This window comes from Acipenser ruthenus, chromosome 25, assembly GCF_902713425.1.
Source record: "Acipenser ruthenus chromosome 25, fAciRut3.2 maternal haplotype, whole genome shotgun sequence".
Lineage (NCBI taxonomy): Eukaryota > Metazoa > Chordata > Actinopteri > Acipenseriformes > Acipenseridae > Acipenser > Acipenser ruthenus.
Window position 1 is genome coordinate 16,558,351 of NC_081213.1, and position 16,173 is coordinate 16,574,523.

The window sequence follows — 16,173 nt, forward strand, 5'->3', positions numbered from 1 at the left end:
AAGCTTGCTAAGCTATTAATCCAATGCCAAGTTGAACAGTTTATCATTTTGAAAAACAGTGTGTTACAGAATTAAAAATAAACTTATATATCCTGCAGTAGAATTAACACTGGGCTCTGTGTGTGTGTGTGTATACATATATATACAGTACTGTGCAAAAGTTTTAGGCAGGTGTGAAAAAATGCTGTAAAGTAAGAATGCTTTCAAAAATAGACATGTTAATAGATTATATTTATCAATTAACTAAATGCAAAGTGAGTGAACAGAAGAAAAATCTAAATCAAATCCATATTTGGTGTGACCACCCTTTGCCTTCAAAACAGCATCAATTCTTCTAGGTACACTTGCACAAAGTCAGGGATTTTGTAGGCATATAGTCAGGTGTATGATTAAACAATTATACCAAACAGGTGCTAATGATCATCAATTCAATATGTAGGTTGAAACACAATCATTAACTGAAACAGAAACAGCTGCGTAGGAGGAATAAAACTGGGTGAGGAACAGCCAAGCTCAGCTAACAAGGTGAGGTTGCTGAAGACAGTTTACTGTCAAAAGTCATACACCATGGCAAGACTGAGCACAGCAACAAGACACAAGGTAGTTATACTGCATCAGCAAGGTCTCTCCCAGGCAGAAATTTCAAGGCAGACAGGGGTTTCCAGATGTGCTGTCCAAGCTCTTTTGAAGAAGCACAAAGAAACGGGCAACGTTGAGGACCGTAGACGCAGTGGTCGGCCAAGGAAACTTACTGCAGCAGATGAAAGACACATGCTTACTTCCCTTCGCAATCGGAAGATGTCCAGCAGTGCCATCAGCTCAGAATTGGCAGAAAACAGTGGGACTCTGGTACACCCATCTACTGTCCGGAGAAGTCTTGTCAGAAGTGGCCTTCATGGAAGACTTGCGGCCAAAAAGCCATACCTCCGACGTGGAAACAAGGCCAAGCGACTCAACTATGCACAAAAACACAGGAACTGGGGTGCAGAAAAATGGCAGCAGGTGCTCTGGACTGATGAGTCAAAATTTGAAATATTTGGCTGTAGCAGAAGGCAGTTTGTTCGCCGAAGGGCTGGAGAGCGGTACACGAATGAGTGTCTGCAGGCAACAGTGAAGCATGGTGGAGGCTCCTTGCAAGTTTGGGGCTGCATTTCTGCAAATGGAGTTGGGGATTTGGTCAGAATTAATAGTCTCCTCAATGCTGAGAAGTACAGGCAGATACTTATCCATCATTCAATACCATCAGGGAGGCATCTGATTGGCCCCAAATTTATTCTGCAGCATGACAACGACCCCAAACATACAGCGAAAGTCATTAAGAACTATCTTCATCGTAAAGAAGAACAAGGAGTCCTGGAAGTGATGGTATGGCCCCCACAGAGCCCTGATCTCAACATCATCGAGTCTGTCTGGGATTACATGAAGAGAGAGAAGCAATTGAGGCTGCCTAAATCCACAGAAGAACTGTGGTTAGTTCTCCAAGATGTTTGGGCCAACCTACCTGCCGAGTTCCTTCAAAAACTGTGTGCAAGTGTACCTAGAAGAATTGATGCTGTTTTGAAGGCAAAGGGTGGTCACACCAAATATTGATTTGATGTAGATTTTTCTTCTGTTCACTCACTTTGCATTTTGTTAATTGATAAATATAAACTATTAACATGTCTATTTTTGAAAGCATTCTTACTTTACAGCATTTTTTCACACCTGCCTAAAACTTTTGCACAGTACTGTATATATATATATATATATATATATATATATATATATATATATATATATATATGTATATATGTATACACACACCCACACACCCTCTGCAACGAAAGACAATTAATATCATATATAAAAGTTAGATTTCACATTTGTTTTCGGTACACAATACATGCTGTTGCACTTCTGCCCCAGTTCAAAATAATAACAGGAAGCCTGTTACTGATTTACTTCCTGGGTCATTTCACCCCAGCAGTGTCTTCTGCGTCAAAGCATGTTAGCTGAAAGCATGTCAGTCAATAGGGTTAGCAGCTACCTGGCTGTAGAACGGAAAGAAGCCAGTAAAGGGTTGGGGATGCTTCCTCCAGGTGACCCAGGAAGTGCAAGACAGCATGAAAGCAAGACTGGCAAACAAAGATTTCTTTAATATAGTGTAGTACCAGATATCAAAATGAAAATTCATGTTCGTTAAAACAAGTGCTTCTTTCAAAACCTACACATTTGAGACCCACTGTACATAATGAATGGATGTGCATGGTGGAGAAAATGTATGGAACTGTTCAATACTGTTCAATAACTATCTGAATAACTGGTAAACTGTTCACAAACTTCCACAACCTTCCCAAGCTGCTGATTAAAAAGCAAATGAAAAAAAACAGGGCTTATGTTGCTGTATGATTTATGACATCACAATGCCTGCTTAGTGAGAGCCATCACTTCACTGCGGTTGCCTCATTACTACACTGCTGTCCTTTTTGTTTTTTAAAATATCACTGGTGTTTGGATGAACAGAAGTGCAATTATACACTGATGCACATTGCAGCCTTTTGGGCACCTTGGACTCAGCTGCGTTGGATCATTTTCATAAATCAAATTGCTTCCCTGCATTTTCATCCTTTATATATCTTTAATCCAATAACATAAATAGCTTAGTGTCTTAGTGGGGGATATTGAATGTATTGGCTTTGTGAGTCCTTGAGGCTAGTGAGACACTCCAATGTAATGCAGTAAAAACAACTGAAATGAACCGTACTTAAAAAGCAGGTTAGCAGCAGAACAAAAATACAACGCTATATTTATTACGTGGTTTTTAAAGTTGCGTTTTAATGTTTATATCCAGGTAATTTTAGCTGCAATCAAAACACACATCTATTCTAGTACGGGGGTACGGTATAGAGAGATTTTTTTGGTCCCAATTTGCAGCGATCATTATGATAATTTGGGGATGGGATAAATTATCTGCTTTACTTGTTCCTGAGCAACAGAAAATCAGGCAAATGCTGAGCAATTCTGATCAGAACACTTTTGACGCTGTCAGATATTGGCTGCATTTCAATTGACTGCACTGTTTAGTCGATCTTCATTTTGAATACATTTTCTTTGCTGGACAAAAAGAGTTCCAAATTGTTTGCCATCTTGCTTTACTAAAACTATGGGACAGGTGAATGACAGAGTTAAACAAAGTGAGAGACCAGCACAGAGTGGAATCTAGACCAGCAGACCATTGAGAGGTCTACTACTATATACTGTAGGGTTGTAGTACTGTAGCGTACCTTCAGAGAAGTCAAGAAATGAAAGGTTAACCTAAACTATGAGAAAAGGGTACACAGACTGTATATAGCTCTATGGCTATAATTACACACTTATCAGTATAACTAAATGGTTTATAGAAAAATAAGAGTTTTTCTTCTGTATGACAAGCACACTCATTGTGGTTGCCAGGACAGCATCACCCCTACTTACCCAACACATAGATCTTGTTCCCCCGAAGAAAGGAGGAGGCCCCGTACCTGGGAGTGGGCATTGAGGGAAGGGGCTGCCACTGGTCCCTGCCCGGGTCATAGACTCGAACAAGGGCCTGGGGAGACGTGTCGCAGCCCATTCCTCCGAGCGCATACACCTCCCCCTCTGCAGGAGTGAGACAGAGAACAGCATGGTAGACAGCAATGCCAAATAACAACAACAGGTTAATCACAGATACACAAGCGAGGCAGGGCCAGTGTGGTCAAGCTCTTAGTACAAGGAGGCAGTAAACTAAGTGAACGTGTAGAAATATATTTGTATTCAAAATGTGTTACTATAGTGAGTGTTTTATAGCTATGTTCCATCTGCTTGGTTTGGGCTGATGTGCAGATATTATTTAATCAAATAAGATGCAGGAGGAAATACAAGCCCTCCTGTGACTGTCCATTCTGGCACACCCAAAATTTGAATCCTGTTTTTGCATTCACAATGCATTCTTATTGCAGTTTTTGGGGAGTTCTGACATTTATGGTCTTAAGAACCAAAAGCATTCATGAAGGAATGTAGATGCTTCAATGTAGATTATTTTTGGATTCCATTTCAGTAAGATGAACTTTCTAAATTCGTCTGCATTATAAATGCATTGCTGTACATAAATACAGTTCATGTAACATTACATCTATCTTGTTTGCGTATTTAGTTTCCTGTCTTTAATTTTTAATCAAAAAGAACAGACTTGGAATTCACTTTGAATCCAGTTTGAATGCTAAAATAAAAGTGATCTATTCATATCTAAACAGTATTCCTTTAGGATATGAGGGACAAGGGCAAACAAGGACACAGAAAATGAGCATTACTGTTCAGCAAACCCCCCTAGCCTTTTTATGGAGTAAATCTATCATTAATAGTTAGTCTACATCAGTTCCACATCAGCAGTTCCCATATCCTTTCCTCAAGGGCACCCCTGTCACTATCAGTGCATACATTCTATGAGTCAATTCTGAAAATAAGATCTCTCAGAGAGGGACTGAGTGCTGAAATACTGTCCATTTTAAATAAAAGTACATCATCTTTCTATCTAGCCTCCACCGGATTCCTCTAGGAAAAAACAATGTCTCAGAGAATGAATCCATCTATTTAGTTATCTATAGCAGTATTTTTATTGAGTTATTGAGTATATGGTAATCTGGGGGTGTACAAAGGCTGTCTGTCTGTCAGACTGTTAGTATGTCAGACAGTTTTACATATACCTGAAGACGTATCTAATTGTGATGAAAATGTTATCTAATTGTGATTAAAGGACATTCTTTAGCACAGGTTATTTTTTAAAGTATGTCCCATGTTTTACATGTATCTTGAGAAGTGCTGTTTGTGATGTAACTTGTTAAGGACCTTATTGAGTGAACCATGATCTGTGGGTGTATGGATACTGTCTGATCTTCTTTAGTACAAGCTATAAAAGAAGCACCATGGAAGCACCATGTCTGTCTGTGTCTCTGCCTGTACTGGATGTTTTCTAGAGAAATGCTTATTCAAATATGATGAAACTCTGTGTGGGTATACTTTAGCGATAAGAATATAAGAATCTGAGGGCATATACAGTAAAGGTCATCTGTGTGTACATATTCATGCTGCTGATAGCTCTGGTCTTGCATTTAGAGCAGTGGAGGGGGATGAGTGGCATGGACAAGCTTGCCATTTGAAATGGTGTTCTTTACTGCAGACGAGTGAAACCAACCCAGGTTCTGACAGAACATTATAATGCTACTTAGACCCTCCTGCATTCTAAATTATATACTTGGTTCTTCCTGTTGAAAGGGAATTTTAAAGAACCGTCTCTCCCTCTGCATCACTGCCAGTCAGTGTTTTAATGTCTACCATTCATCATTGCCTCCGCAGAGTCTATATTATGACTGTCTATTAGACAGGTGCTTAATGGCTGTCAGAACACTGTCGCTCAGTCGACGAGGAGCTTGGAAAGCAGTGCTTGGACTGGAGAGTTTCTTACTGAAGACACTGACCTACATGTTCTTCCTGGTCAAGCCTTCAGAGATGGTGCTCTCTGGGGTCCCTATTTATCAAGGTTATTAAGAAACTAAAACTAACCAGATATACATCTACCTTGTTTTGTTGTCACTGTGGCTATTTCAATAACTTCTATGCTTGAATGATTCACGAAATATAATATTGTGTTCTTCTTTTAATTAAAACATGATTTATAATGAGTTAATATGCACAGTTGACTATGTCTCTTAAGATAGAAGAGTGTCCTCTGGTGTGTTAGACGGCGACGCGAAGTTCAGAAACACTGCACCATGAAGGCATGTACATAATAAATCATCGGAAATCATGTTTTAATTATAAGATAATTATGTTTCAAATATAAAGAGCAGTAAGCTTCAAAATGCATTTGCTTTTTATTGTCACTGTCCCCATCTCTTTACTCTTATTCATGGTTTGTATTTCAATTTCTCAAATGTTGGGTTTTTTCTTTTTCATATAGTCTGTGTTAAAGGTTATTCAGATCTAGTTGCCAGTCATGTGTAACACAGGCTAGATCAGCCACTGTACTTATACAGCAATACTAGCCAGCGACACAGCCATTCAGTTTCTGAGTAGAGCGGTCATCATCCCACAGGTAGACGGTAGACACCCTCTAAAAGCTAACTTTAGAATCTTGAAACAGAGACATGAGTATCAGGCTAAAGAAAAAGTCTTCAGCAGTCATTACCTTGTCTTTCAGTTTGGCTTCCAGTGACCTAACTGCTGTGTCAAGTTAATGCTTACTGTATCTTCCGCACATTACAATGGAATATAAAACTTCAGCTGCTGTATTTTACAAAACAAACAAAAACATGGAAAGATTGCTATTTATCTTTAATTCTTTGATTCCGTTTTGAAAGCTATACCCAATCACTGCTGACTTTTGGTCAGCTGACAGTTTACTAAGCACGGGAGGATGCTTAGGGATAATAAGATGTACTGGAATGAGTGAGAATGTGGTGTTTGAATAGGCTGGTATTTACATGACTTTTAATTTCCACAATAATATTCACCTCAGGATCAGGGAGAGGTGAAGTCTGTGGAACAGAGTATTATCAGCACTGCCCAGACAGATAAGTCCTCACGGGAGAACCACAAGCCTCCAAATGTTGGCCTGCTGCCCTAGTTCTCTCACCCATAATCCCTCAGAGCTGACTGAACTCTCACAGGTTCTGGGAGCGAATAAGAAAATCTGTCCTAATTAGGCTATATTTGCTCATATCTCTACCCGTCTCTCTGGAGACACGATGGCAACCTAAATGCACCCAACAAAAATTAAAAAGCACGACTCCAGCTAGAAGCCCTTACCTACACACTCATCCACATTCATTAAAATCTCTCTGCTTCTTAAACCCTTTCAGGAGAATTATCCTGTCCACAATGAACACAGTTTGAAGCTCTCGCAAATATTAGTATAGTTCTATTGTTTCCCATACCAGCAGAGCAAGAGGCTGAGCTGTCTTTGATGTGTAGGGCCAGTTTGAACTCTGACAGTAGAAAAGCACCTGTTCATTCTACACAGCTAGAACAGCTAGTGAGTAATACAATTCCGTCTGAAGATAGGCTTTTTCATCTTTACAAAACAGCAGTTAATTTATGGCTTAGGATACGAATGACTTTGAACACTAATCAAAACGGATGATTCACAAAGCTTGAAGAGTTATTTAAAGGATGTTTTGTATGAATAAAAACAACAGAATATCAAACTAGTTATTCATAAAACCTTCAAATACTTTACAAGGAGGGGTTCCCTCATCTTTTAAAGGCATGGCCTTGGGGTGTTCAGGGTGAATCATACAGTCAAGGGCTTGCAGGGAAGCGTCCTGGCTGTGCAAAGTTGCTCTTCTTCACTGGGGATTTCCACAGGGAGTGTCTCATTGGCTCTGGTGCTCCCACAAGTTAGGGAGGCAAAATCTTCACGGACTGTTTCTCCTCATTGTGCTACAGTAGACCCTACTGGCCAGATGGACACCTGCAGGGCCAGCCTGTGGGTGTAAAGAGGAAATTGGCTTGGTCATGGGATTGGAGAATGTTGGTGTGAGGGAACATAACTGGGTCTAAAATAATTGGGTACCATTGACCAAAAAAGAGAGGGCAGTAATAAATGGGTATGGAAACTGAAATACTCTCTCAACCCTTTAGAGAGATAGGGTTAGAGTTGACACATTTTATACAGACCAAACAAGACATACAGTAATTCTAACACCTTGACTAACAAAAAAACTATAGCTATTATTTGATTCACATAACTAAAGTTAGCAAGTGAATTATATCTTAAGGACAGGCTGTTCATCTCAAGAGAATCAGTAAATACGACTTACTGTAGAAAAAATATCACCATGGGAACCAGACAGTTAGCATTACATAAAAGGAGATTTGAGCCAGTATGTGAAATCCTGCTGAGCCCTTTTAAAAGTACTGTTACAAAAATAGACTATTAGAAACAGTGACCTATTCCCTAATTAGTGTGTTACACTGTATGGTCCAACAGCAGTATGCCCTGTACGGTTACAATGCTACAGGCATAAAGTCCCCCCTCTAAAGCGTCTGATAACTAGCTGGGATCTCTCGGAAGTAAAATGACTAAGGAGGAAAACACTCTTTACAGTAAAATGTGTGTTATTTATTTCAGAATTCATGTATGTTTTCTTATCTTTTCATTTTGATAGAGACATTAATAAATTATTTTATATGAATGGATACGAAAGTGGGTCAATTTTTGCCACTGAATACACTTCAAGCAGTGTTTGTCTGAATATTTGAATATTTTGTCCCAGCACTACAATAGCGGAATAAACTGCAACCGAATTTAGAAGAAGAAAATAAAGACAACTTTAATATAAATTATGATTAAAACCATTGTTGCAGAGAGGTAGGCAGAGGATGACTAATGCACTGCTCCTCCCACACATGCTCAATTGGATTGAGATCCAGGGAGTGTGGTGTCCAGGGAAGATGCCTGAAGTCTCCATGCTGCTCCTCATACCATTCACACTCAGTTCTGGTGGATGGGTGCATTATCTTCTTGAAAGTAGCCATTGCCACCAGGGTAAATTACAGCATTGCTGGATGGACTTGATCCATAACAGTGCTTAAATAAACTACAGAATTGAAGCAGTGTTAACAGGTAGTGGACAAAAAAATGTAGTCACTTAATAGGGCGTTGGGCCACTATGGTAACCCACTCTGTGGAGTTCTCGGCAGACGGTTTTTGATGAAACTGGCTGCTCGCTCCCCAGGTTGAAATTTGTAGTCAATTGATCTGCAGTTGCTCGCTTGTTTTGCCTTGCACTTCGAATTAATGCACGGATATCACGATCCTGGAGTATGTGCTTCCGCCCACTGTTGCCCTTGCTGATTATGTCATTCCCTCGGAGTTCCATGCCGACACCACCTTAGACACCGTTGCTCGTGAAACATCAGAAAGTTGAGCTGTCTTGGTCACTGAAGCTCCTGCCAAACGCGCCCCAACAATCACCCCTCTTTCAAAGTCACTGAGGTCTCCTCTTGCAGCCATGCTAGCCGTAATTATAGGCAACCAGGCCTGTCCAGCATTTTTATACATGACCCTAAGCATGCTGGGATGTTATTTGCTTAATTAACACATGAGCCACACCTGTGTGGAAGCCCTTGCTCTCAATATACTTGGTGTCCCTCATTTACCCAGGTGTTTTCATTTTTTGTCCACTACCTGTACCCCACACCAGGGCAATGCCAAATCCAATTGGGTAGTCTTACAATGCCTACATTTTTCAGGGCCTGCAGTATATTGGAACTGCAAGCAAAGTCAAAAACAGAAGGCAGGACCTCACTAAGATTTTCAATAGTTTAAGACAGCAGATGATTTTGAATAGTTTAAGACAGGAGAAATCAAGAACTTAATAAATGATAATTTGCTCCACATGATGGTACATTTTCTTGAGTATTATCACTATGAAATGTTTATGAATAACATAGCATTCTCTCACATGCATCAAGTCCAGCAGCAGCATTCAAGCATTCTGCAGAGCAAGCGCCAAAGGCATGTTGCCATAGCAACAAGTTGGGGAGCTGTGACCTAGTTTATGTACATATTTAACAATTCAGTTAATGTTCATATTAAAGGTCCAGGTTGTACATATATATCAGTATTGACTAATGAGGATTGAGGAATAAACCACAAGCCCCTGAAGGAGTTGAGTGGGTTGTTTCTGGCTGTCCTCCTGAAATAACCACGCCATGAACGTTAATGGAGTATTTTGTTTATATACAAGGGTGATTATAGAAAAGAAAGCATGTTGAACCTAAATCAATCAACTGAATTTAGGGAATAGCTTTCCTTAGATCAAGCTCTGCATTTGTTTAAGCAATACTGCATCATTTGGAACAGTGCGATTTGCCCAGTCACCTATCGTTGGATTTGAACCAATGCAAGATATATTCAAAATTGAGATCCATTAAAAAAAAAAGGTTGCTGGGGCTGTAAAAAAAAAGTGTTTTCAATGCTAGATCAATGCTTGTTATATACTGGATATATTTAGCAAATTCAGCCAAGTTTTATTTTGATTTCTAACTCTTCAGTCTGAGGGAATAGGTTTTGTGAATGTCTGAATTGTTATTGGATTAACTAACTATTTCAAGCCATGCAAACAGGGGACGGCAGTTGTCAGAAAAATTAAAACTGTCTTCAGACTTTGTTTCCGAGAAAGCAAGTAAATGCAGTGAATACTGATGCATGAAACAGAACAGCTCCAGGAAATCCATTGAATTCTACAATTACGGCCAAAAAAGCACTCCTCTCCCCTGCATTCGATTCCTGCTAAGAGCCCTTCCAATTACTGGTTGCCATTCAATCTAAATCACCAGTTTATGAGACCCAGTGATTTGTAGTGCCAGCTGGATGGTTTTAGGAAACTGAAAATACAAGGATTAAACAAGCCTAAAATCATCTTATTGATTTGGCAGTTTTGAATGTCAACTGTTGAGCTTTATTTCTGGGTTATTTATTGAATCTGGACAAAGCATTGCCAGGCCCTTTGTGAAGACTGCTTGGTATGTTGTTCAACACCTTTATATAACAGACAGTGGCTGAAGGAAACATACTGTAAGAATGACAGGCTTGAAACTGTTAACTGGGCTCTGAGCAGAAAATGAAGACAGTGCGGCCTAAAGATAAGAGATACTGTTTTGTTTTTTTTTTCAACTAAGCTTTTGGAGCAAAACCAGAATACATCTGGTTCTTTTGACTGGTGCCCAAGAGATCCAGGGTTCAGATCTTAACCTGAATTGAACACAGAACACACGGCATATTGTAACTAAGGGAGCCTTCTGTAATATTTTGCTCCGAGGCATAGAATCAATATATTTTTTAAATTCAGTTGGGTCTCCCTGGTGTGGGATATTAATGGCAGACTCTCCGTATTGATAAATAGTTTGTTAGAATTATTGCAAGATCTAGCACTAAATAACAAATGCAATGCTGCTGCGTGAATATATATTTTAGTTCAGGATCGCACGCGGTTCCAGATTCCGCAGTGCTGCTAAGCAGATGCAGAGCTTGAGCTAAGGAAAGTTCTCCTCTGGATTCAGTAGTTATATATACAGGTGTTCCACAGCGTATCCTTGTGTGATAAACAGAATACTCCCTGATTGTTCATATAGTGCTGTGGATAGCTGTAAACAGTTATTCTCTATCCTCATTCATGGGCCTCTATGAACAGTCATGATGTATCCTCTTTTGCAACAGATGAATAAGCCTATAAGCCCTATAAGTCCTTGCAGGGGTTCATTTGTAAATAAAAAGTAATCTTACCAGATCTTATAAATAAGGAAAAGCATTTCTGTTTATACAGTACACCTAATGTACTGGCCTTGATTTACAGCAGCTCCCATTATATCCTTCAAATTCTCATTGGCTTGAGGATTGAGATTTTGTGCCTTATTGTTGGTGTTGGGAGCTGCATGCCCACCTTTGCCCAGCCATGTTTTAAGATAATCTTCAGGTTTGAAAAATACCAGCGGCAGGACCACTAATCTGATGACACAAAGGTAACGGATCTGCAATCCAGCACAGATTAACCCCTGAGTCTTAGCCCATATGAAGTACTCAATGGTACATCAGAAAGTGTAGTGACTTTTTTATGTGACAGTTGTGAAATTCCTACACCAAAACATCACCCAACTAACAACCCAACTGCTTCAGCTGTGTTTTTAAATGACAAATCTATTTAATTTTACAAAATTCGATTCAGAAAAACAGCTGTAGTTACTATTTACATCTCATGGTTCTGGTGACTTCATTTATAAGAACTCACTGCAGTCCATCTATTATTGTGTATATATACTGTATATATATTATATATACAGTATATATACTGTATATACACAATAATATATATGTACATAGCACATAGGTTCAGATATTATACACACCACTGGCATTTTACATGAATACGTCTCTCAAATTATGACAAAGTATTACTGTATAGTCATACAATACAAACGGCACTTTATTTTTTTTTTAGCTATACCATCTATATTTATTTTATCTAAGTCTGGGACACAATACAGCCTATTTACCAAGCTGGGCATGTTGAGCTGAGGCAACATCTCCACAAAATCCACCATCAACAAGATAAGGGTAATAAACAGCAACTTGGTATTTATTTTCTGAGAAATCTCTGCAATGCTTTGATGCCACATGGATCGTACAGCTTTGTCATTTAAAAAAAAAAAAAAAAAAAAAAAAAAAGATTTGCAGCCTCCCAGCTAGTCAACAACATGGTAATTAGATAATGCAGGTTGAATGAATGAGGTGAGCTCTCCATGGGGGTATGCAGAGCGCTCTGTTGTAGAAACCCATTGGCTGCCATATGCTGGATGTTGTCTCTAATGTATTCCCCCTACCCCTGTTCTCACTGAGCTGGGACAGCAGGAGAGATCTGATTCATTCATTAGTACAGCAGGCACAGTGGTGGTCAGGAATATTGAAGCACTCATATTTTTCAGCTGTTCTTAAAGGTCTGGTCTAGATCACAATACAGATGCATTTGTTTTCATTTGATTTTAAGGTAATTGTAGCTAACAAAAGAATGCAACCAATTCCCAATTCCAACTCCAATTCCAACTCCAATTCCAATTCCAATTCCTTCAAAGGAACTGGAATTGAAATTGACACAGAGACATAATAATCAGGATTGCTCCACTGCTTTCATATTAAGCCAATTTAATTGACTAACAGTGATTTCAATTGAAATAATGTGTTCCCACTGTGAGGAGCTCATTGTAACAGAATACTGCTAATTGCAATTTCGATCGTTGATGTGTTGGCATTCATTAAGATGAATGCGAATGGGAATTGCAATTGGAATTGGGAATCAATTTTAAAAAGGAATTGGAAAAGAAATTGGAATTGAAAAAAATTAATTGACCCCCCCCCCTTGCTGTAGCAGACATGTATTTTAATTTTAAAACATTATAACTGGTAGTACTTTAGGTTAAAGAAACTTCTCAGTTTATATGCCGTTTTCTCAGGAAATATGTTACACTTGTACTTCCTGGGTCTTTTGGGTCAACGCATGTTATTGGCTGAAAGCATGTCAGTCAATAGGGAAAGCAGCTGGTTGGTTAATGCCTGGAAAGCAGCCACTGAAGTGGCTGGAACAATTTCACCCACCAGGGAAAATGACCATGCAGGTTCTACACTGGTTTGCAAACAGAGCTCTCTAACCAAGTGTAGGTAGAATTACTTTAAAAACATTACTAACAATAACAGTAACAGAATACATTTTTAAGAAAGCTGCTTACTGACACAAATACATTTCAGAAAGGAGAAAACCAGCAATGGAATGAAATGAACAATGGATTGAATTGACAAATAAACATGTCTGTAAATGATCACGTTGTTGAATTTGGCCCATGGTTTAGCCACCACTATGCTGGCAAAACTATGATGAATGAAGTATATGAATTTGATGAATGACTAATGCCAGCAGGCAGGGGAAGTGGCACTTGAGGCCACCTTCCCCCTAGACAAGGCACGCTGCAAGGTGGAAGGAGGGGCACCAAACAAACGAAGAATAAGGGGCGTTGATGAAAGGGGGTTTGATAATTACACATTTGATTAAGGGGTGGATACCAATTAAGTTTCCAAGGATTGTGTTTATAATAAATACAGTGATGAGTTCCACTGAGAGACTGCATTTTTCCTTTTTTCATTTCTAATCTACTGTGTTATTGCAGTTCCAAAATGCAATTTTACTTACTTGAAAAAACACAAAGGACTAGACAAGGCAAACACTACACTGTTCACAAACCATGTGCTGACAGGTCTATCCTTTGGGACAATACCCTGGCATTTACAGCCATTACCACCTCTACAATGTATCCACAGCCCCTGACCTGGAACAATAAACAGGCTAGGCATGGTGGATAGGAATCAACCCTTTCATGTACTGAGAAAGGGGATTTATTTGATATGTGATATGAAAAACACATGCAGAGACAATGGGGACTATTTTAATGATCTGAACTGTAGCACTTTTTACTTGATATTAATCTAGATGTGCTTTTATACCCTTTATTAACATTACAACATACAAATAAAATGCAGCGCTCCCACATATATACACACACAGTTACTGTGATGTGGTCATACTTCAGCTAGGGATTCTAATGTGTGTGTATATATATATACATATATATATATATATATATATATATATATATATATATATATATATATATATATATATATATATATATATACATACATACAGTATCTATCTATCTATATCTATATATATATATATATATATATATATATATATATATATATATATATCTATCTATCTATCTATCTATCTATCTATCTATCTATCTATCTCTATATCTATATCTATATATATATATATATATATATATATATATAGACACACACACACACTCACACACTGTATATATGTTATGGGCAAACCCCGAAACTGGGCAATTCACGGATTGCCCGGTCAAAGTCCGAAATGAATCAGACTTTCATTTGATGTTTTCAAGGGACAGAGACAGACCTATGATTGAAGAGATTGTTTGACCCGCCTACCTGAGTAGTGTCACTCGCTCACTCACTCGCTCACGCACTCACTCAGCTCATTCATAAAAACTACACAGGATGTCCAGTTTCAGAAAATAGGCATATATTTAAAAATGTATTTTTATCCTGGGCTCCCGAGTGGTGCATCCAGTAAAAGCACTTGCGTAGAGTGCCGGATGCGCCCTATAGTCTGGACATCACAAGTTCGAGTCCAGGCTATTCCTTTGCTGACCGAGGACGGGAGCTCCCAGGGGGTGGCGCTCAATTGGCCGAGCGTCTCCCAGGGGGAGGGAGGGTTAGGTTAGCCACGGTGTCCTCAGCTCATCGCGCACCAGCGACCCCTGTAGTCTGGCCGGGCGCCTGCGGGCTTGCCTGTAAGCTGCCCGAGAGCTGCGTTGTCCTCCGACGCTGTAGCTCTTGGGTGGCTGCATGGTGAGTCTGCAGTGTGTAAAGATGCGGACGGCTGACGGCACACGCTTCGGAGGACAGGGTGTGTTCGTCTTCGCCCTCCCAAGTCAGCGCAGGGGTGGTAGCGGTGAGCTGAGCTTAATAAAATAATTGGCCATTCCAAATTGGGAGAAAATAATAAAAATAATTGGCAACGACTAAATTTATAAAAAAATAAATAAAAAAATGTATTTTTATTGACGACATGACTACATAAAATATTTAATGAGAGAGAAGACTCATTTATTTTAAACAGCTTATTAAAATCTAGATAATTATGTACTTAACTTACACTTTCAGTCACTCCGCTGAGTACGCTCTCCAACTACTTGTCATAAACACTGTCAAACGTTAATCAGCTAATCATTCCTGTTCCACCCAGTAACTGCATCCATCTCTCTGATTGGACAGGTCAATGCAACTCCTCATTATTATTATTGGTTGCTATTACTTTATTAATAATACTGTTCTTTTTATACACAAGTGTCAATGGGGTTTCTCATGTTAATTTTTGTTCCGATGTTGCAGGTAATATTGTTCCGAAGCGTGGCGTAGGTTTTATACATATCTCGATTCCTATCCGTCTGTTTCCAATGGTACTATGCAAGTGTATAACTGTCAGCAATGCAAGTATAAGGAGGCAGGTCAGAGGTCTGGAGCTAGAGGGGTGTCAGATTGTTTTGAAATTGAGAGGCACATTAAAGAGTAAGGAGCGAGGTTTCCAAAAAATATATTGTTACACGTCCTCATGTGTTGCTACAACTGTTTAAATAACGTACCTGTCATTTTTTTTTTCATTGTTAACATCCTTACAACTTTTTACACTTATAACTTTAGTCTGTTTCACAATGGCCGCTCTAGTGCACTGATAGTGTCAGGATTATTGCCCACATTGTCAAACAGGTAACACAGCAATAACAATCCATGATGTGGTACGGAACAGAAAAGCAGAGCACTTGATATGCTTTTTTTTTTTTAATCACTCTTCTGCAGTGGTTTAGAGGACAGATCTCAAACCCCAGTGCACTAGAGCGGCCATTTTGAAAAGAGCTTTGGGTTTTTGTGTGTTTTTATTTAATCTCCTCTCCAAGCTGGCAACGAGACCTGGATTTCCTATGTGGACTTTGTTCCAAACTGGTCAGAAATCTTGCTTCCCAGAGCAGCTA

At 39.2% G+C, this 16,173-nt stretch overlaps 1 protein-coding gene across 1 annotated transcript in view; it reads right to left on the bottom strand.

The window, feature by feature from the left end:
* Positions 1–16,173, bottom strand: part of LOC117411874 (kelch domain-containing protein 8B-like) — an 87,175-nt gene that overhangs the window by 46,757 nt on the left and 24,245 nt on the right. Inside the window, exon 3 of the mRNA XM_059000165.1 lies at positions 3,454–3,618. Within this exon, the coding sequence (XP_058856148.1) occupies positions 3,454–3,618 (165 nt within the window). The remainder of the gene's footprint in view (positions 1–3,453; positions 3,619–16,173) is intronic.